General features: G+C 38.1%; 1 protein-coding gene across 3 annotated transcripts; it reads left to right on the top strand.

The window, feature by feature from the left end:
- The first annotated feature begins 9200 nt into the window (after positions 1-9200).
- On the top strand, positions 9201-20344 carry tsku (tsukushi small leucine rich proteoglycan homolog (Xenopus laevis)). Of its 3 annotated transcripts, XM_037775376.1 has the most exons (4): positions 9201-9581; positions 9899-9953; positions 15958-16269; positions 17324-20344. In XM_037775376.1, exons 3-4 carry the CDS (start codon positions 15964-15966, stop codon positions 18062-18064), a joined length of 1047 nt encoding a protein of 348 aa, XP_037631304.1. In that variant the 5' UTR covers positions 9201-9581; positions 9899-9953; positions 15958-15963; the 3' UTR covers positions 18065-20344. The 3 variants fall into 3 exon arrangements, with proteins under 3 accessions (XP_037631304.1, XP_037631302.1, XP_037631303.1); XM_037775374.1 differs by lacking the exon at positions 9899-9953 and having other exon boundaries at positions 9205-9581; XM_037775375.1 differs by lacking the exons at positions 9201-9581; positions 9899-9953 and adding an exon at positions 9968-15002.
- The last annotated feature ends 1742 nt before the right edge of the window (positions 20345-22086 follow it).

The following is a 22086-nucleotide window of genomic DNA, read 5'->3' as shown; positions in this document are numbered from 1 at the left end:
TTCCCACAGCCTAGACCTCCACATGCATATTTAGTAAACAAACATTTCATGATGTGCAGAGTCATTTTTCTTGCCATGGAGACACCTCACAGCCATGTTGCACGAAGACACCTGCACCGTGCTTTATAATTGGTCTAATATGCCCTCAGTACAGCAGGTTCCACAGGTTAAATGAATCTGAACCCTGGTGGAGTGGTAGTAATTAAAGATAACGAAGGGCTCTCCCTGTGGGTCCCCTGCTGCCTGTTTCGCCTGCGTCAGTCTTTTCAGCTCTTTTTTCAAAAGACTCCACACAGGTGGAGCAAATGAGTCCAAGAACAGCTGGTTGCCACAACATCAACCAGTGGATGACAGTGCTAAATGCCAAATATGGGCTGAATGGATGATTTACAGACGTAGACAAAGTTGTTGGTAATGTTCCGTTAAAGAGAGAAAAACCCACAATGGTCACTGAAATAACTTGAAACTGACAAAAGTAATAATAAATAAAAATTTACTGAAAATTAACTAATGAAAATCAGCTGTTGCTTTTGAATTGTGGTTCAACAGAATCATTTTAAAAAACAAACTAATGAAACTGGCCTAGACAAAAATGATGGTAGCCCTAGAAAAGATTGAAAATAATTTGACCATAGGGACATATTAGACTAAGGTGTGTCCTGTAATTAGCATCACAGGTGTCTTCAAACTTGTAATCAGTCAGTCTGCCTATTTAAAGGGTGAAAAGTAGTCACTGTGCTGTTTGGTGTCATGGTGTGTACCACACTGAACATGGACCACAGAAAGCTAAGGAGAGAGTTGTCTCAGGAGATCAGAAAGAACATTATAGACCTTCATGTTAAAGGTAAAGGCTATAAGACCATCTCCAAGCAGCTTGACGTTCCTGTGACTACAGCTGCACATATTATTCAGAAGTTTAAGGTCCATGGGACTGTAGCCAACCTCCCTGGACGTGGCCGCAAGAGGAAAATTGATGACATATTGAAGAGACGGATAACACGAATGGTAACCAAAGAGCCCAGAACAACTTCCAAAGAGATTAGAGGTGAACTCCAAGGTCAAGGTACATCAGTGTCAGATCGCACCATCCGTCACTGTTTGAGCCAAAGTGGACTTAATGGAAGACAACCGAGGAGGACACCAAATCATAAAAAAAGCGAGACTGGAATTTTCCAAAATGCATATTGACAAGCCACAAAGCTTCTGGGAGAATGTCCTTTGGACAGATGAGACAAAACTGGAGCTTTTTGGCAAGTCACATCAGCTCTATGTTCACAGACGAAGAGATGAAGCATCCAAAGAAAAGAACACTGTACCTAATGTGAAACATGGAGGAGGCTCGGTTATGTTATGGGGCTGCTTTGTTGCATCTGGCACAGGGTGTCTTGAATCTGTGCAGGGTGCAATGAAATCTCAAGACTATCAAGGCATTCTGGAGCGAAATGTGCTGCCCAGTGTCAGAAAGCTTGGTCTCAGTTGCAGGTCATGGGTCCTCAAACAGGATAATGACCCAAAACACAGCTAAAAACACCCAAGAATGGCTAAGAACAAAACATTGGACTATTCTGAAGTGGCCTTCTATGAGCCCGGATCTAAATCCTATTGAACATCTGTGGAAGGAGCTGAAACATGCTGTCTGGAGAAGGCACCCTTCAAACCTGAGACAGCTGGAGCAGTTTGCTCACGAGGAGTGGGCCAACATACCTGTCGACAGGTGCAGAAGTCTCATTGAGAGTTACAGAAATCACTTGATTGCAGTGATTGCCTCAAAAGGTTGTGCAACAAAATATTAAGTTAATGTTACCATCATTTTTGTCTAGGCCAGTTTCATTAGTTTGTTTTTTTAAATGATTCTGCTGAACCATAATTCAAAAACAATATCTGATTTTCATTAGTTCATTTTCAGTGAATTTTTATTTATTATTACTTTTGTCAGTTTCAAGTTATTTCAGTGACCATTGTGGGTTTTTCTCTCTTTAACGGAACGTTACCAACAACTTTGCCTACGTCTGTAACAGAACCATATTATCATAACCATGCAGTGGGTGATCCAATTGCAAAGGTGGAAGAAGTATTCAGATCCTTTACTATAAAGTAAAAGTACTAATAGGGTATCACACTGTCTAATACTCCACTACAAGTAAAAGTCCTGCATTCAAAACTTACAATCAGCTAAATGTAGTTAAAGTACTTAAAGTAACTGTATTGATAGAGCAGTAAAATGTTCCCTGGACAGGAAGGGGAGGAAAAACTGTGATCTGAAAAGTAACTACAGCTTTCAGATAAATGTAGTGGAGTAAAAAGTACAGTATTCACCTCTGAGATGTAGTGGAGTAGAAGTAGAAAGTAGCAGAAAATGGAAATACTCAAGTAATGTACAAGTACCTCGAATTTGTACTTAAGTACAGTACTTGAATAAAAGTACTTAGTTACTTTCCACCACTGTTTAACTGTAGCTCATGTTAGTGATCATTATAAAGCAGAAACAGTTGTTTGTGATGGGAAAGCAATCATTTATCTGACAAATACTTTTATGTAATTTAGCAGATCATTAGCATATCACTGTTATGCTACTATATCCCAGAAATAATACACCATCCTCAGGATAAACTGAGTTTAGGTGCCTCCCTCCCTTAACAATGTTAGATTTGTTTATAAAGTGGCAAGGAGGGGACACAATGGTGCTGGAGCCTATGGCCTACTGATGAAAGTATTGCAGTAATTATATATTTGCAGTGTTACAAATAAGTCTGTGGCGACATTAATGGGGAAAAATGCTGTAATATTACAGTTTTTCTCCATTTTATACACAACAAAATGGAATTACGCACACAACTCTGAAAACTTGAAGGTCATGAATGAACAAAAATATTTTTTTTGTGTGTATACAATGTAGAAAAACTGCTATACAGACACCCATTTCTTAAAACTGCAAATGCATATAAATATTGCAATACATTCATCAGTGAGATTGCCGCTTTAAGAACACTGCAAAGAGTTATAGCTTTTAGCCTAAACCAGTAATATTAAATGTTTATTGGCTGTTAAAAAGCTTTTAAGTAATCAAGGTGAATACTTCAGCTAACATCAGGCTGCAGCAAACTGCTGTTTCTAGTGTGTGAGTGTGAGTGTGAGTGTGAGAGAGAGAGACTCATCCACCCCCTTCTGTTTGCCTATCTCATCCTCTAACTGTGTTTGGAGGACATGACAATGTCACAAACATCCCTTCAATCTGACTCTTGACTAGTAAATACAACTATCCAGTGAATAAACATGATGGAAATGTTGCAGGAATATTATATTATATTATGCACGTGAGGCTGGAGAATGATTCCACCTTTGTTGACCCATATCCCACATAAGCTGATGAGCCTCTTAAACGTAACACCTTTGACACCGCTGTCCTGCATCCAGGAATAGAGGACAGAAATGACGACTCAGCGCTAGACGTCCACCCAGTGAGCAGTGAACAGAACACGTCTGACGCTGCTCCCGAGACCAGCTCTGTGCTCTGTGTCAGACTCTGAGGGATGAAACATAAGACTGCACAAGCACTAATAATAATAAAATAAAATGTAGAATAGGGAGGTTAATATCAGACTCCACCTAGCTGAGACTCATTTCTCTCATTATACAGTATGGAGCAAGGAGGATGCTGCAGTGGGGGTAAAAAAAGATGTCCTTGGACTAATAAAATAGGATGAATGAGGATATGGGTGGAGGAAAAATGCAAGTGAAAGGTCAATGGAGACACCAGGGAACAAAAGGTCTTTACATTCATATTTAAAAGTCACTCACACTTTGCATATTAATATTAAGTGTGGGTTTTCTCCGGGTTCTCCGGTTTCCTCCCACAGTCCAAAGACACGCAGGTTCATTGTTGACTCTAAATGTCCCGTAGGTGTGAAGGTGAGTGTGAATGGTTGTCTGTCTATATGTGTCAGCCCTGTGACAGTCTGGCGACCTGTCCAGGGTGTACTGTACCCCGCCTTCGCCCAGTGTCAGCTGGGATCGGCTCCAGCCCCCTCCATGAGCCTGAATAGGATACGCGGTTACAGATAATGAATGTATGAATGAATGCAGTCTAGGCCAGCCTTGAATATTGCTATACTACAATAAAGACTGAGATGGTTTAATTATGAGGTAGGTATACAGTATACAGTATATATATATATATATATATATGTTATTTTATTGTAAGTCATTGGTGCTTTTTATATATATTTATATTTATATATACACCTAGTATTTTTCTAATTGTGTATACAACAGTCCTGTCTATTCCTTACCCATTTGTCCAGCTTTGTTGTCCTTGTTATTTCTATCTCTGTGTAAACACATTGAGAGAGATGCATAAAACTGGAGTCAAATTCCTTGTTTGTATGTACTTGGCAAAATCTGATTCTGACTCAACAGCATTTCCTAATACTAGAAATATAGCTCAAAATGAGTTTTGCCAGCTATTTTTGATATCTCTTTTTATTTTGAAAAGCCTAAATATTACATCTTATTTCAAGAAAACTTACCGAGCAAATTTTCACTTGGTCCATTGGCAGATTTTTTTTACTTATTACAATAAAAACACCTTGTATTCATTGTAGTTTTCTGTCTGTGTCCATTCTTATTTTTGAAGTGGCCTTTTTTCCCAGTGAATATACAATAACTTGCTTGGTAGTGATGCTATTAACTAATAATATAGCACTATTAACTGTAATATGGAACCTGCACTGACCTCTTGTGCCTGCCAACAGTTTTTATCTTCTGTTACTTTCAGTAGAAGCTCTCATGTGTTTAAAAGTGATTTGGTTTCTCTCAGCTGCTTCCTGAGCCTTCTTCACAGTACAGACAGTGTATTAATTAGAGGATGTCTGTAACTCTGGTGCCATCTAGTGGAAAAGACTAACTGTATTTTGCACTGGGATAAAGAGAGTGGAACTCTATTAGGTCTGGGTGATATGGCCAAAATCCTCTATCACAATATAGGTTATTTCATATCTCGATAACGATATAAAGTATATCACAATATAACATGTTTTCTGGTAATTCAATAAAAAATAGTCTATATGAAATAACCACATGGTAAAGCCTATTTTTGTATACTCCTATGTGAATGAAATACTTGACAAATAAAAAGCACTAAGTATTTTCTCATTTTAAGAACGTGAGTGCAAACTGAACATTTTAAAGTGAAATTATAGAGAAAAAATATGTAAATATAGGCCTAGCCTAGATCACAATAGAAACGATTTAGAAAAATGTACAAGATAGACATTTTTATATCGTTTTGACGATATTGTTATATTGCCCATCCCTAATCTCTATATATCTAATCTATATCTAAACCTCTATGGATGCTAAAAAAATTTAATAACTTTTGCTTTCAACCTAGATTAAACAGGAATATTTTCCATAACACTCTTCCTATAAGAAGAGCTGAGATGTTCTGTGTAATAGGCACATTTATTGTAAGTTTCTTAAGCACAAAACATCCATTATATGGTCATCATTAAAAAAATAAAAATAAAAATAAATATCTGCAAAACTGTACTTCCACTATTAAAACTCTTTAGTCCCTATTCTCTGTACATAAAACAACATAGGATAGGTTGTACACTCTAGTAGGCCCTTGGTGCAGGATTAACAGTAACTTTTACTTTCGGTTTAATCAACACATGGCTTCAGTGTGCTGTGAATGATTGTGGCTAAAGTGACAATAAAAACTATACATAAAGAATAAAAATACAGTTCAATCTATGTTCTGGAAGAATTTAATGCAAGTGATAAAGTGTTGCAATGTAATAAATGAAGATACATGTCCACTTTGGTCATGTTTAAGATACTTATCATATATTGTGTTTTTCTTTCAACGGTTCCTTTGTCAGACTCATACTGTGCTCTGCTTTGTGTTATGTCTGCCTGACTGTTTCCCTATCTTATCTTTACAGCCTTGAAGAATCCCAGACACTGGGTGTGTGTGTGTGTGTGTGTGTGTGTGTGTGTGCGTGCGTGCGCGTGTGCGTGTATACAAGTAGCTACATGTGTAACACCAAAATGACATGTCAAAATAGGTTCCCCTTTCCATCACAGCTTGATATATGACATGACAATTTTGACAAAAACTATGCATGTACCCCTGAGAGTTCAAGTGTGAGGGAGTTTGTATGAAGTGCTGGGTGTGTGCTGTGATGCTGTCATGCTCTCATGAGGAAAGCAGTGGCCGAGGGAGATGAAGAGCAGAGCCCCCTCAGTGTTGTGTGAGCAGCAACAGATGTTCACCATAATTCATCATACTTGACCTCTGGCCTTTCTGCTGGAGAACTTGTTACAATACCTCATGTAACAGGATTCAGCCTCATGTCTCCACAGATTCATGCATTCCTGTTAGGAAATATTTTTTATCAAATAAGTGTAAAATAACGGAAATTTTCCGGCAGCAGGGGCGCCAGAAAATGTCTGTTAAAAAACGGAAAAATACTGTCCGTTAATTAACATAAATAAACTGTAAAAAAATAAATAATAATAATTATCTTTATATAATTAGCCTTTATTACTGTAATTTTACAAGAAATATTTTACTTTTAACATATATTTATTGTTAGAATAGAATAATACACCGTAAATCTAAGACCATTTACATATAAATCACAAATGAAACATGTAATTTTACGTTGCAAAAGCCCAAATTTACATTACCTCTCAGAAGTTTTGCAATATTTTTAGAATTTCATGAAGTCCTTTTCTTCTAACATAAATTTATTATTAAAATAGAGTCATAAACCTCTAAAAAAAACCCCAGAATAATTATCTTTAAAAATGATAAAGAAAAGCTTCAGATAATTATGATTGTGATTACAAAAAATACTGTAAATCTAAGACATGTAATTTTTACTTTTTTTCTGTAATTTTGAAATACAGACAAAAAATGTAAAATTTCTTGAAAAAAAACTGTAAAAAAAAACGTTTTTTATTTACAGTGTAAACCTGCAGGATCTGTGTTTGCACATGTTCTCCTCCTACACTAAAAAGGCTCATCTTTCTAGGCTAGATATGCTGCGTGGGCTGCAAACAGGAAAAGTCTGGCTTTCCGTTCACACACTTTATCATTTTAATCAGTTTCATCAAGATGTGTTCAGGCCAAATTAAACAAACCGCCGCCTTGTTGCGCAACGCTGTAGTTCAGCTTTCTTTTTCATGTGGGTTTGTTTTGCGGCGTCTCCACCAGAGTGCGTCAAAACTAACCTAAACAGTAGTCACAGACCGGAAGTTACACGTGTGGGCCTTCAAAAATAAAAGCATAACATTGGTCAAGCTAGCAAATCGTAATATTTAGAGAAGTCATAACTACGAGAAAAAAAATTAAATAAACACATAAAATTACTACTTTATAATATTCCGACTTTATTCTCATAATATTACAACTTTTTTCTAATAAACCTGACTTTATTCTCATAATATTATGACTTTATTCTCATAATATTATGACTTTATTCTCATATTATGACTTTATTCTCATATTACAACTTTTTCTCATAAACCTATGACTTTATTCCCATAATATTATGACTTTATTCTCATAATATTACAACTTTTTTTCTCATAAACCTATGACTTTATTCTCGTAATATTATGACTTTATTCTCAAAATCTCAGATTTATTTTTTGCCTCAATGTGGCCCCTAATATTCCGTTGTACATTAGACCTACAACAATGATAAATAAAAATGAAAATGTAAAAAAAAAACAGTTATTCATTTCCATTTTCATAAATCCACAGGGAGCCACTGGAGAGGAGCTAAAGAGCACCACGTGGCTCCACAGCTGCAGGTTGCTGACCCCTGGTATATGTAGTCAAGAAAATTGCCTTTTTGAGACTATATTTGTTGAGACAGTTTCAGTCCTTGTTCTTTCAAATTCTGAGTGTGTTGTGTGTAAAATTAAAAAAGAAAAAAAGAGGAAAAACCTGAACCATGTGTGGTGAAAATGCAAGTTTGTGATGTAAAGTTGTAATTTAGCTAGCTAGGCTACTTACCAGTTAAATGCTTCTTTCGAAATCCCTAACTGTGCATTACATACCCAATATGTGTACTATTGTTCAACATACTTTTGTGTGAATAAACAGTAGTGTAGTTATATCTTTTCGGACGCACTGAGCAGTAATTGATGTAATCACTTCCTGAGAGCCTCCATGCTGATTGATTGGTTGCTTGGAGACGTGTAACCATGGTAACCCGTGCCAACCTCATTATGTGACCAAAACGAACATTTTTTGTGAGAATCAAAGTCTGAATTAATTCAAAATATATATTAAGCCCCAGCAAAGTGAAATTTTATACTTACTTAAAGTTAAATTGAAGCGTTATAGAAGCATTACAGAGCTGTCAGTCAACGTCTGTTATGAACTTTTTTGTCACTACCGCATTGCATTGTGGGGTATGTATGCCGCCGTAGTGTCTAGTTCAGGGGTCAGCAACCTTTACTATCAAAAGAGACATTTAGGCAAACAAAAAATTAAAAAGAATCTGTCTGGAACCGCAAAACATATGATCAATGTCATGAAGGTAACACAGTTTATAGTGTAAGTATATAGTATATAAGTCTAATGCAGTGAGGGCCCAAGTGCAAATGTATTACGGAGTATTAGGGAATAAAGTCATAACTTTACGAGAAAAAAAGTCGTAATATTATGAAAATAAAGTCATAAATTTACGAGAAAAAAAGTCGTAATATTATGAAAATAAAGTCATAATATTATGAGAAAAAAGTTTTAATATTATGAGAATAAAGTCATAACTTTATGAGAAAAAAGTCGTAATATTACAAGAATAAAGTCATAAATTTACGAGAAAAAAAGTCGTAATATTATGAAAATAAAGTCATAATATTATGAGAAAAAAGTCTTAATATTACGAGAATAGTCATAACTTTACGAGAAAAAAGTCTTAATATTACAAGAATAAAGTCATAACTTTATGAGAAAAAAGTCGTAATATTACAAGAATAAAGTCATAACTTTATGAGAAAAAAGTCGGAATATTACAAGAATAAAGTCATAACTTTATGAGAAAAAGTTGTAATATTACGAGAATAAAGTCATAACTTTACGAGAAAAAAAGAAAATAATATGTAAAATTACTATTTTATAATATTATGACTTTATTCTGATTATGATTTATTGGATTTTGTACAGAATACCAATAAAAAAAGACTGAGCAAAAAAAAAAAGGAAATTGCATTTGAAGCATTTTATTTTGGAAAGCAGCGACAGGAAGTGCTCTTATTGTGGCCGTTGGTCGTCTTGACGGTTGGTAAAACGAGCCGAAGAATCCAGGCAGGACTTTACGGGGATGAGGAGCAGACGAAGTGTCCCACAGTGTTTCCACAGCTCCTGGTTAGTTCACTGTGGGGCGGAGGACGCAGACAGAGACACGGAGAGGGACCCGCAGATGTAGACCACCGGGCAGACAGACTATAACCTACCGGGACAACCGGAGCGCTGCGGGGGTCTGGTGGGAACATGGGAGCGGTGAAGTGAAGAAAAACGGCCGAGAAACGGCTGACTTGTCCGGATGAAAGACACCAAAGTAAGTTCCTCGGTCCGCTGTGGTCAGATCAGGTTTCACCTCTCTGTGTTTAAGAAACCGCCCCGTCTGGACTGACTGACCAGACTCTCTCTAGTGAGGCTTTACCGCAAATTAATCACTAACTTTATGGAGTTTGTGAATGATGCTTACAGAGGTGACATGTGGAGCTGTGATTGACAGCTGTAAAAGGGGGCGGGGTTTGTCATCCTGAACGCGACACACATGTGATAGATAGACAACTTTTTTTTGGGGTGGGGGTTGTGTTTTTTTATCCCGAAAAAAGTCTCCAGTGGTGGAGTCCTCATCTCTCTCCGTAGGTCTGCTGCCACGTACAGCTGCAAGAAATCTGATCTGCTGAGGTGCCCATGCAGTGTGAGTGTATATATACCGCCTCCTCCTCCTGTGTTAACTAACTAACCCAGTGGCATGATGGCTGTGGTTCACTGAGGTAATGCACAGAGTTGCACACAAGTTGGTCAGACTTTTATGGGAGAAAAAAACTTGTGGAAACTTAGACTGCAAAACTGGCATTAAAAAGCCAAAAAGAAGAGCCCAATAATGGCTAGGTAGGATAAGTGCTGGTTGTATGAAAGAAACAGAGGTGGAAGAGATATTTTAATGAAGACAGAGGTTTTATTTTGCTAAATAAAATGAGGCCAATATAAGGCGGTAGAATTAATTCAAAGTAAATCTCTGTACGTTTGTGTTGTGTTTTTCTGTCATTTATGGGAGTCAAACTACTATATTTCTATTTCTTTTTACCATTAGGTCAGTTTCTAACAGTGTTTGGTTACAGTATCAAATGTCTTTCAACTTGATTGTCTGTGTTGACTTCAAAGCAAACATCTTGTGTCATTTTACAGTAGCTCCTCATGTTTTCATCTGATTTAATGACCTATTTTATTGAGGACATACTGTAAGTCCAGCTTCAGGGGGAAAGGATAGTGTCTACAGTCTATTTTTCCATACTGCAAATGTTATTTATCAAAGTTTTGCTAAATATGAACAGCAAAATGTGCTCTTTTTGCAGATTATTTGATTATATTATATTTTATATTATTGAATTATTATTTTGATGTTGTAACTAGTAAGGCTGCAACTAACGACTATGTTCATTGTTGATTATTTTCTTGATTAATCGAGTAGTTGTTTGGTCTACAAAATGTCAGAAAATGGTGAGTGTATACCGCCTCCTCCTGTGTTAACTAACCTAGTGGCATGATGGCAGTGGTTCACTGAGGTCATGCAACAGAGGAGACAGTTGGTCAGACTTTTATAGGAAAAAAACTTGTGGAAACAGGGTCAGTGAGTTTGGATAAAACAAGACATTTGAGGACGTCATCTTGGGCTCTGATTGACATTTTTCTCCATTTTCTGACATTTTATTGACCAAACAACTTATCGATTAATCGAGAAAATAATCAACAATGAAAATAATCGTTAGTTGCAGCCTTACTAGTTACAACATAATGATAATAATTCAATAATATAAAATATAATGATATATAACCCAGACACAGAGCCTTTCTGCAAATAATCTGCAAAAAGAGCACTTATACTTTTGAAACTTAAGAAGGCCTACATTTTGCTGTTCATATTTAGCAATGCTTTGATAAATAATATTTGCAGTATTGCTTTTACTTCATTAAAATACTTTTCCCACCTCTGTTTATATCATAAAACCAGCACCTATCCTACCAAGCCATTATTGGGCTCTTCTTTTTGGCTTATATGCCAGTTTTGCAGTCTGTTTGGTCAGTGTATCTTTTGGTCATTCAATTTTCCTTTCACAAACGGATATTAAAAAACAAAAAAATGTGTATTTAAACTTTAAAAATAAAAAGTAAAATTTTTGTATTTTAAAACGAAAATCAAATAACCACTATTTTTTTTGTTTTTAATATATTGTTGGGTAGTTTAATCTATAACAATGCATCTTATTCTATAAACTGATCACAGGTTTTATTATTTAAAATCTAAATCCCCCCAAAAAATTACTAACTTACTTCAACTAAAGCTGTCAGATAAATGTAGTGGGGTAAAAAGTAGAAGAATAAAATAGCATAAAATGGAAATACTCAAGTAAAGTACCACTACCTCAAATTGTACTGAAGTACAGTATAGTACTAGAGTAAACATATAGACTAGATTGACTGATAGTGGATTTTTAAAGGCCGATATAATAACGATAGTTTGGAGAAGGAAAAAGCCGATAGCTGATTAATTTACCGATATCTCCTTTACTTCTGCATTAGCCTAGTCGGCTACTTTTGCATACACTTCCTGAAGTGTGATTTGGTGGATTACATCTTTGGAAAATGTTCTATTTATTTGTAATGGCAGTGGCTTACAGTATGACTGTAAGAGAATATCCGGAAGTGTCATTTGGTAGATTGCATCATTGGAAAATGTTCTATTTATTTGTAATAGGCGATGCGCCCTTCTGTGGTTTACAGTATGACTGACCAGAATAACTTAAGTTGCTCGTCTTGTACATTGTTAAATGCCACTCTTGAATCAATGTTCTTGCATATTCCCGGGGTAAGGAGAATCCTTAAGTGTGTGATTATATTTCATGAATGGATGGTTACGTGGCTGGATTATTTGGAAAAGAGAACGCCAAATTGGTACAGTAAGCAAGTTAAAGTAACAGTGAAGGATTTCTTTCAGCGTTTTGTTGTGTCAAATAATAAAAACATACATACATACACACCAGTATGTTGACATAATTGGTAAATATGGAAAATATCGAGACAACCAAAAAGTCACAGGCCTATCTTAAACACACAGCATAACAAAATTCATGCACCTTTTTTGCCAAAGAAAGCCCAGCCTACAGTAAAGTTAACTATTACGTTAGACTGCCTCATCATTGACAGAAGTGGTCGTTATATTCATGCAGTTAGCTACACCTCCAGTGAATCGTTCAGCACTTTTGTCTGTAATACTGTCTCTTCTAGCTTCGCTAAACTGCACTCTGATGAATTTGATCAGTCTCCTCGCTTGTGAGTTTATTTATTCACTGTTACTGTAAGCGTTCCCAGTGCCGTTTAATTGTTTTAAACCACTTAAGCACCATCAATTTAATTTAAAACTCACTGCCTCCTCCTCGGTGTCGTGCATTCATTTGGCTTAAAAGGATTAGCGTGGCATCCATCTTCTAATTACACAGTTTTCAGCCTTCAACTTGAAGATTAAATTAGGACAGAGCGGTCTCAATGACATGAGGAGTACATCAGAAACACTGGAGGATATTGAAAAAATCGATGTTTGACATAGATGCAAATGAATGTGTTGAATGGGAGAACTAAGTAGATATTATGTTTGGTAAGTTCACTCTGTATTCTGCTTTAAATGTGAACTTTTTTGCATGAATTTAGATAACGAAAAGCTATAAAAGCAAAAAAAAAAAAAAAACATCTTGTAAAGACTTTAGATAAGTATATTGCTTGTGGGCAATAAAAGTGGTGCTTTTGACACATTGAATGATTGTGTTTACACTGATAACACACTATGGTAATTGGATTATCACAGTAAGAGAGTTTGGCAAAAGTCTGCATGTAGTTTCGAGGCTGTAGGACGGTAAATAAATAAACAACTAATGGCTGATGGTCCTCAGAGGACAGCAGGTTCCCAGGATATAACGCTGTGAAAAGTCCTCTGAAAGTGAGAAGGTGTTGGGGCGTGATTTCACAGGCCTTTGCCAATTGTCCACTCAGGGGGTTCGCCGCTCTAACTGCCGCTGCCTTTTGAGTAATTGCAGTAGTTAGAATGTGTCTGATTTGAAGGCAGCGCCGGCAGCAGTTTGCCGTTAGCCGAGATTTATTGGTGAGAGGTCGAGATGAACACCTGGTGCAGGAAGTTCACAGTCCTCCTCTGAAGCAACAGATGGAGCAGAGGACGCAGGAAAGGAAGGAGGGACGGACAGATGTGGCCACAAAACCACACAGAGGTGACGAGCTGCTGAAGACCAGTGAAAACATCTTGGTTTTACTGGCAGTTTCCCATGTTTAGTCTGCTGTATGGCTTCTCTGTGGTTTCCCAATAAGGCTGATCTCTTTGAGGCACTTGAGGTGAAACTTGTAATTGCAGAAAGGCTGGAGAAGGACCATATTATTATTTTTTATGACAGCTAATGATGTGATATACACAAAAAATAAACGGTTAGGCAGTTGCTGTAGAAACATCTTGTTACAAAGTTTTCCACCCTGTCCTTAACAGTACGTGCGGTTTGTTCCATGGGCGGACTATTACGCTTCTGAAGAGCTCAACCAGAAAAAAGATTTGTGTATTCAGCTCAATTTGACAGTTGTAAAAACCTGCCCATTCCTGTTTGGTCAAAACGTGTTTCCACCCTGCACAGCAAATTGGCTCATTAACGTTACAGTTCTCTTATAGCATTGGGTTTAAATCTGAAATATTGCCAAATAGGTGCTTTTGCTCCCCCCCTTCCCCAGGTAAACACGTATCTCTGTCCGCACTTTTGCCGTTGTTTGCACTGTTAGCTCTGTTAGCTGCGTGCTGCTGGATCGCCGTCGCCATGTTGAGAGGCAATAGAAATGCTCACAATCCCGTATTTAGCACCATTGGAAGAAGAAAATAATAATAACATATTCATAAAGATTAAAACAATACATGGCATTAAACATAAAACCATGTGAAATTGTGTTCTCAATGCAGGTAACAGAGTTCAGGTGATTACATTATAAACTCATTCACAGTCAGCATTACAAGCAGCCAGTAGTAGTCGGAGAGTTCAGGGGTCAAAACAAAAGAAACGCTGCACAGAGGTGATCCGCTCTGTCCAAGTAGACTTTGAGCCACGATAATCAGCCTGCCTATGTTGACCCACGAGTACTTGTATGCAGCTATGTAACCTCATCCTCTTACATAAGTCAAGATAAATAAGCATAACTCCTGTTAGATATACCTGATAACAGCCGTAACCCGAGTCCCTTATTTCACATAATTTAAAACAGGTGAGGATCAGAGAGCATTAGTATTTGACTTTTTCTTGCAAGAACATACCAGCATGTATTTCTTTGAGAGGCTGGATTTGCTCATGAAAAAATTACCCTCCCTTTCCTTTAAGTTTTGAGCATTTTGGGGGAATTTGGAACAAACATTACCCACAGTAATGTCCAGTTTATTGCATTCAAGGACATAATGCTGTAAAACTCTGGGTTGTATCTTTAACGCACGCTATGCTGTGTCATGCCAGGGCCACTTGACTGTGACTGTTCTTTTCTACCTGTTACGCAACTCTTAACCTCTGTCCAATAGTTCTCATACTTATTCTGGTGTTATGGGTGTATGTGTGTGTGTGTACACGTTACTTAAGTTGAACTGGGCGAGCTCTATTCAGCTCTCATTTACACACAGAGGAACAACAGCAACAGTCACGGCAAAACCTGAAGAAAGGTATGATAGGTTTTTCTCTGGTTTGAAATGAGTTGGCTTTTTTTTATGATTATTTTAATTATTTTATATTGTTTTATTTTACTGTTTCTCACATGTAGCTCTTTTGCTCAATGTTGCATATCTTTTAAACTATTTAAAAAAAAATCTTTATCATTGTTTGTCTGCCATTTCTATCATGCAAAGCACTTTGTTTTGAAAAGTTCTCTATAAATAAAGATTATTATTATTATTGTGGATTTTACAATTATTTGTATTCACTTATTATATATGCACATACTGCATTTTACTCACTACTTTATGGATTTTTAATTAATTTTATACTGTAAATTATTAATCCATATTTTTTTTGAATGGGCAGGCTTTGTTTCCTTTTGTTTCTTTTGTTATATTTTTTTTCATTTTGAGGCTTGGTTGCTATTATTTCAGATGCAGTATAATTATCACAATGAGGCTCAGAGGATGTGCTCAGAAAGTGTGCACATCTCATTTCTCCTAATTTTAAGACAGGACAGAGATATTTTAAGGGCCTTGATTTACAGTACTTCATTTTTACAAACATGCACACTCATTCTAGTACCTAAACTAAGAAAGTGTAAATGAACTCTTTGATCAAAGAAATTAGGTCACACCCGTTGGGAAGCCAAGAGGGAGGCAAATTGGGGCTACTCAAGTTGCACGAATAAAAGCTTAAAGTCTTATCACAAAGCTTAACAAATACCTTGAAGATGGCTTGATTTGAGCAGGAACAGCTCCTCCAATTTCTAAAATCACAAACAAGGTGTTCTGGGAGGGAGTTTTGGACGAGGTGTACTGACCTGATCTGGTAATTGAGGTTGTGCATTTTTCTCAGACCATTGATTTGAACGTGATAAAGAGAAACTTTTCTAACCTTAATGGGTATGGCACGTTAAAAATGTTTGAAATGTAAATGATTCATTTTTTGTTCTCTCTCCAGAGCATAATGACGCTCCTCCTGTGGCTCGGCCTGTCGCTGCTGGTCTCTGTCCAATCCGGCGGCGTCAAGAACTGCCACCATGGTTGCCACTGTGAGGTGGAAAGCTTTGGCCTGTTCGACAGCTTCAGCCTGACCAGGGTGGACTGCCGAGGGTTGGGACCCGGCACCAGCATGCCCATCCCCATCCCACTGGACACGGCTCACCTGGACCTATCCTCCAACGCCATGGGCCCGCTCACCGACACCATGTTAGCTGGTCCAGGCTACACCACCCTCGTTAGCTTGGACCTCAGCAGCAATCTTATAACAAAGGTCAGTGGTTAGAGGAGCTCAAGTGTTGACCTTTTGGTCTGTAATGAGGTTATGTAACCTTTGAACGTAGAACTGCAACTTTTAATTGATTAGTCGTCAACTATTAAATAATTTGGCAACTATTTTGATAATTGGTTTGAGTCATTTTTAAAGAAACAGGTCAAAATTCTCTGATTCAAGCTTCTTAAATGTGAAGATTTTCTGGTGTCTTTACTCCTCTATGGCAGTAAACTGAATAACTTTGAGTTGTTGACAAAACAAGACATTAGAGGACGTCATCTTGGGCTTTGGGAAACATTGATTGACATTATTCGCCATTTTCTGGCATTTTATAGACCAAACAACTAATCGATTAGTCTAGAAAATAATCAACAGATTAATCAACAATGAAAATAATCGTTAGTTGCAGCCCTATTTGAATGACAAAGTTACACATTCTTCATACAAATGAAAAGAAATATAATTTATAATTTATAATCAATAAAATGTGTCCACCCTTAATTCAATAAACTCAGGGGGGTTTTGGTGCTACAGTGTTACATATATGCACATCATTTGTAGCCAATGTTAGCTAACTTTAGATAGATATTGTGTAACCAGCTTTACTGGAATGTTTTTTTTGTTGTTTTAGTTCCCTCTAACCGCTCATGTTTACAGTGTTTTTAGATGTAGAAAGCAGCTGTTTTCAGGAGAAAAAGCTGTACAACCCCATGTGATATAACTCCCCCGCACCAAATGGCAGAAAGACAAAGCTAGCAGCTCCATAGTGGAGGACCTGGCAGCCAAAGAGAGACATTTCGTCAGCAGTTGGTGGAGACCAAAACAGAGCTAAAAAAGAATGAATATTAGATTCACATTTTCAAAGATTTACAGACATACATACTTAAAAGATTTTTTAAAACATATTTGACATTTATTGAGAGACATATGTAAAGACTCACTGTATAGTTATATTTCACTGTATCTTCAACTCTGAAAATATTATCATGCCACTGCTTAACTCTGAAAATGTTTTCTTTCTCTCTTTATTTCTCCCTTGCCTTCACATTTCCAGGTAACACCCAATGCTTTGTCCAAGCTGCGTTACCTGGAGACTCTGGATCTGAGCCACAACAACCTGGAGAGCCTCTCCCCGAGCTGCTTCTCCGGCCTCCCTCTGGCTGAAGTTGACCTCAGCCACAACGGCTTCCAAGAGTTCGACATGGACGTGTTCGCTACTAAAGTTAACGGCGAACCTGTCAGCGTGGATCTGTCTCATAACAAGCTCGTGTCAGTCTCCACGACTCTGCGAGGGAGGGTGTTACACATTCAGAGCTTAAATCTGTTAGCGAACCGGCTGTCGAGCGTACCGAGGCTGGCGGGACTCCCGCTGAGGTACCTCAATCTGGATGGTAACCCCATCACACGGATCAAGGAGGGAGCTTTTGCTCAGCTGAAAGATCTGGTTTATTTATCCATCAGTGGCCTCCACGAGCTTCAGGAGATCGAGCCGCACAGCTTCAAGGGCCTCCAGAGCCTGCAAGTTCTTGATCTCTCCAAAAACCCTGAGCTCAAGACTCTGAACCCTGTGGTCTTCAGCGGACTAGACTCCCTGCAAGAGCTTAATTTATCTGGCTCTGGTGTGGCGTCCTTGCCAAATAACATGCTGACCCACCTGCCCAGTATTAAGAGTATCACACTGGGACGAAGCGTCAACTGCTGGAGGACCCAGAAACAGGGACAGTTCCACCGGCAGCTGGGTCAGGTCCAGCACAACGAGGTGCTGACCTGTAATGTGGAGGGCATCGTGTTGTGAAACAGTGCCTGTGGAAATGGACCACACCTTAAGGGGCCATTATACTGCCTCCACCCAAACCTTCGCAGCGTTGGATAAACTATAAACACTTTTGATTTCCAACACGTTGTACAGCCACGTTCTGAGTACTCCCCGGCCTTTACAGTCCTGATGCCAGAGCTGTGCCTTATCTGATTTGATATGCAAAACACTTTTTTGTGTGTTACTTTCACTCAATTACCTCTGTTCCAAGGTGAGCCTTTGGAATATGTCTTAAAGGTTTAAAGTAGCCTTCATCAACTCTTGACAGAAGTATCATAAATGATGTACCTTTCAGAAAATTAATGTACAGCATTCTACATCTTAACACGTAGCTTAAACTGGTAGAAAACCTTTCATGAATCCAAAACTTTAAGTAATGTTCGTACATTATGTACTTCATTTAAAGTGGGACCATATTAAGAGCTATTTGCACTTATTCCAGTTGCGACTTTTTTTTTTTTAAATAATGCACGTACACATGGCCTAAGTGTCATCCAGTGTAATACAAAACCTTCTGTGCATTTCTCATAATATCCACACTGAAGAATATTTTTACGACTGTTGACCACTAAGATTTTTTATTTGACTTTGAATGTGATGCTTTATTGAAATGATTATAAGGGATAGTTAGACATTTTGGGAAATGCGCTTATTTGTTTTCTAGCTGCGAGTCAGATGAGAAGATTCTCATATTTGTTTGTTAGCTTAGCTTAGCACAAAGACTGGAAACAGGGGGAAACAGCTAGCCCGACTCTGTCCAAACACAAGTCATAGTCCGTTTGGCAAGTCCGTATCAGAGTGAAATTTATACTTTTGGTTCGTTTTCTATTTAGTCTGGTTTGGTTTCACAATGCACAGATGAAAGCAGACCAAATAAACAAACGCTGGCGCAGGCAGCCCGTAATCCCCTGCGGTTTAGTTCACTTCCTGCAATATGGTCGGATTAGGTTCTCACTGCAATCGAACCGCATTAGAGTTTGCTTGGAAACGGTTCGAGACCACCTCTCGCAAACGGTCTCGGACCGGTTGTTTTGGTCCGCGCCAAAGTACGATTACTGCGTACGCAACTGCCCAAACGAACCACACCAGAGTAAGATGAAAACAGACTAAATGTTGGCTTGTGAAAGAGGGAAAGCTCACTAATAACTTGTTGTATCTGGTTTGTTAAATCCGTACAAAAAACGAAATGTAAAAACAACGGTTGTGGTTGTACGGGGGGGACTATTTCTCAGCCTTGCAGTGACTTCCTGGAGTCTTATCGTTGTCCCCATATAACCACAACCTGTTGTTTTCACACTTCAGTTTTTGTACAGATAAAATAAATGAGATATAAGCTTTTTATTAAGTGGATGTTTTTACTTCCAGACAGAACCAGGTCAGCCAGTCTTAATGCTAAATTAAGCTACTGGCTGTAGCTTTACCATACAGACATTAGAATATCAATCTTCTTATCTAACTCTTGCCAAGAAAGCTAATGTGCGTATTATATATTATTGTATTATATATATATATATATATATATATATACTGTATGTATCCCATAAATGTCGATCTGTACAATCCAAGAACCAGAATTATTTAGCGCGGTCTGGGTGAGAAACTTACAGTAAAGTCTGTAAGATCTTTTCTCGTTAAACCCACAAAACGACCATTTCATTACTTGAATGTTTTTTCTATGACCACCAGCCCAAACCTGACACCTTGTTCATTATGTTCGGATAAGTTATCTTCATAATGACACTAAGTTTGGTGTCCAGCCTTTTTCAAATTAAGTCGATGCAGACAGTCTTTGACATGTTGTTCGCTGATCTGTTTGTTTTTGACATTTCACAACAGGAGTCAACGCGTCCTGAACACGTTGACCTGGAGTTTATTTTGACCTGCTGTCAAATCAATCTCCAGTTGGAACAACTTTCATATAATAGTTAATGAAGTGAAGCCGGTATCTGTTGATGTTTAAACACGGAGCTGCACTGTGCTGTCATGTGTAACTTCACCTTCCTGTGGTATTTCTAAGAGGACGATCAGCCTCAAGACTGCATGTATTAAGAGGATTTTGAATGTGAGCAATCTGTGAAGGCTTGGGGCCTTTTTGGTTTAGAGATTTTAAAGGAAATCCACCTTTTTTTCAGTTGGTTAATTGAAAGTCAGATGAGCCCAGTCTTGATGTAGAAGTTTATATTTGTATGTATGTAACTATATTGTATATAACTTTATATATATATGAATCAAATGTGTAATAAATTGACTCTTCTGACACTTGTGGTTTAAATGACGTCTGTTCGTCCTAAAAGCGGCGATGATTATTAGGTGAGTCAGCGAAGGACCGCATTAAAAATGAAGCCTACACAAGGAAAGATTGTGTCAGACTCGACACTGTATATTTAACATTTTGTTAGAGATCCTGTTTTTCAAAGCAGCGTGTGATTCGTCTCCATGCACACAACTGACTCATGGCAGGGTGTGTCGCTCTGCAGGACAAGAGGAGCGCTTTAGATCTCAGTGGTTTACTGTCACAGCACTTTCTCCACTGTGTATAAAACTTTATTTACTTGGTAGTGTCTGGATACACAAACACATACGCACACTTGTGGTCTTAAATGGTCCTTTAAAACACACTGAAGTGGACAGACGTGCCAGGGTTTGGCTGGATACCGTGCTACACTGGGCTGATAACCTGCCAAGGAGGTGACTGGGAAGAAGACGAGTAGAGAAAGGAGAAAGAGGGAGAGAGAGCCGGGCTTCAGTCATGGCAGCTTACAGATCTCCTGTGTGTCGTCTGGCAATGAGTGTTTTCATCCTGTGAGACAGAGGAGACATTATGCCCTCCTTTCTGTGACACATCTTTTAAACTCTGAGACACCAGGAACAGGCCAAAATAAGGCTGACTAAACCAAGGGGGTTTCACAGATTGCACCATACTGTACACGTACAGTTCAGTTCAGTATTTTAGCCTATTTATGCTGATGTGTGTGTGAATACAACTCTATTCTCTTCATGTTGGTAGCTGCGTGAGAGCCCTCAGCAGATTGACCCCATTGCAGAAAACACTTCCAGATGTTTGTGCATTTTTGTCCATCTCCTGAAGCGCTGGCATGTTGACACCCCAGCAACCATCCATCCATCAGAAACTGTCCCGGATACATTCAGTAGCGAAGACATAAACGCTCACTGACAACACTGTGAAATCGCAAAGACATTCGGGGAATGCAGCAGCACAACAAATCAGGTTACAGATCAAAGGATCAAGGGATTTTTTTTTTCACTTTGGTGCCGCTATTGTAGCTCTTCATGTCTGAACATATGGAACGTAATCACAAAGCTACACCGAATGAAGATCACAGGTCACACATTTACCTTCCAGTTTGATCCTAACAGTGTCCCTCTGTCTAGTCTGGGACATTTCCAGATGTGTTGTAAAGCAGCACAAATGTGTTCACATGCAAACTGCGTGTTTAGAGAAAACACCACTAGATGATGAAACACAATTTGTAAGAGTACCTCTAACGATGTTTTACAGCTGAGAGGAGGTGAAAAAGTTTCTCTCAGAGCTGGAATGCTGCGACCGACATCTACGGTGCTTATAGCGACTGATAACACCTATTTAATAGTCTGACAACAGTCTAATCGGCTAAATCAATAAAGATCTCGACAGTAATGTTGACATTTCTGTTTGACACTGAAAAACAAACCATGCAGAGATATTTAATTGGAATATGCTCATCTAACTGTTGACTCTGACAGAAAGTTAATTTCCCATGAAAGTAAAGAAACAGACGTGTTCAAATACAACCGCAGAGCACTGACAACATGGAAACTTTGTGTGTTATCTCCTCATGAAATCTTACTTTCGTGGTGTGAAGTAACGTCATCACCTAAATACAGTACAGTCACAGGAAGAGGGGCGGTGATGAGGAGAACAAGAGGCCCTTTTCAGGTGGCTAATGTTCAATAGAGACCTTGCCATGTTTTCAGCCAGCTGACGTCTAAAAAAATAATTT

The sequence above is a fragment of the Sebastes umbrosus genome, chromosome 7, assembly GCF_015220745.1.
Source record: "Sebastes umbrosus isolate fSebUmb1 chromosome 7, fSebUmb1.pri, whole genome shotgun sequence".
Taxonomy (NCBI): domain Eukaryota; kingdom Metazoa; phylum Chordata; class Actinopteri; order Perciformes; family Sebastidae; genus Sebastes; species Sebastes umbrosus.
This window is presented reverse-complemented; position numbering and strand designations above follow the sequence as displayed.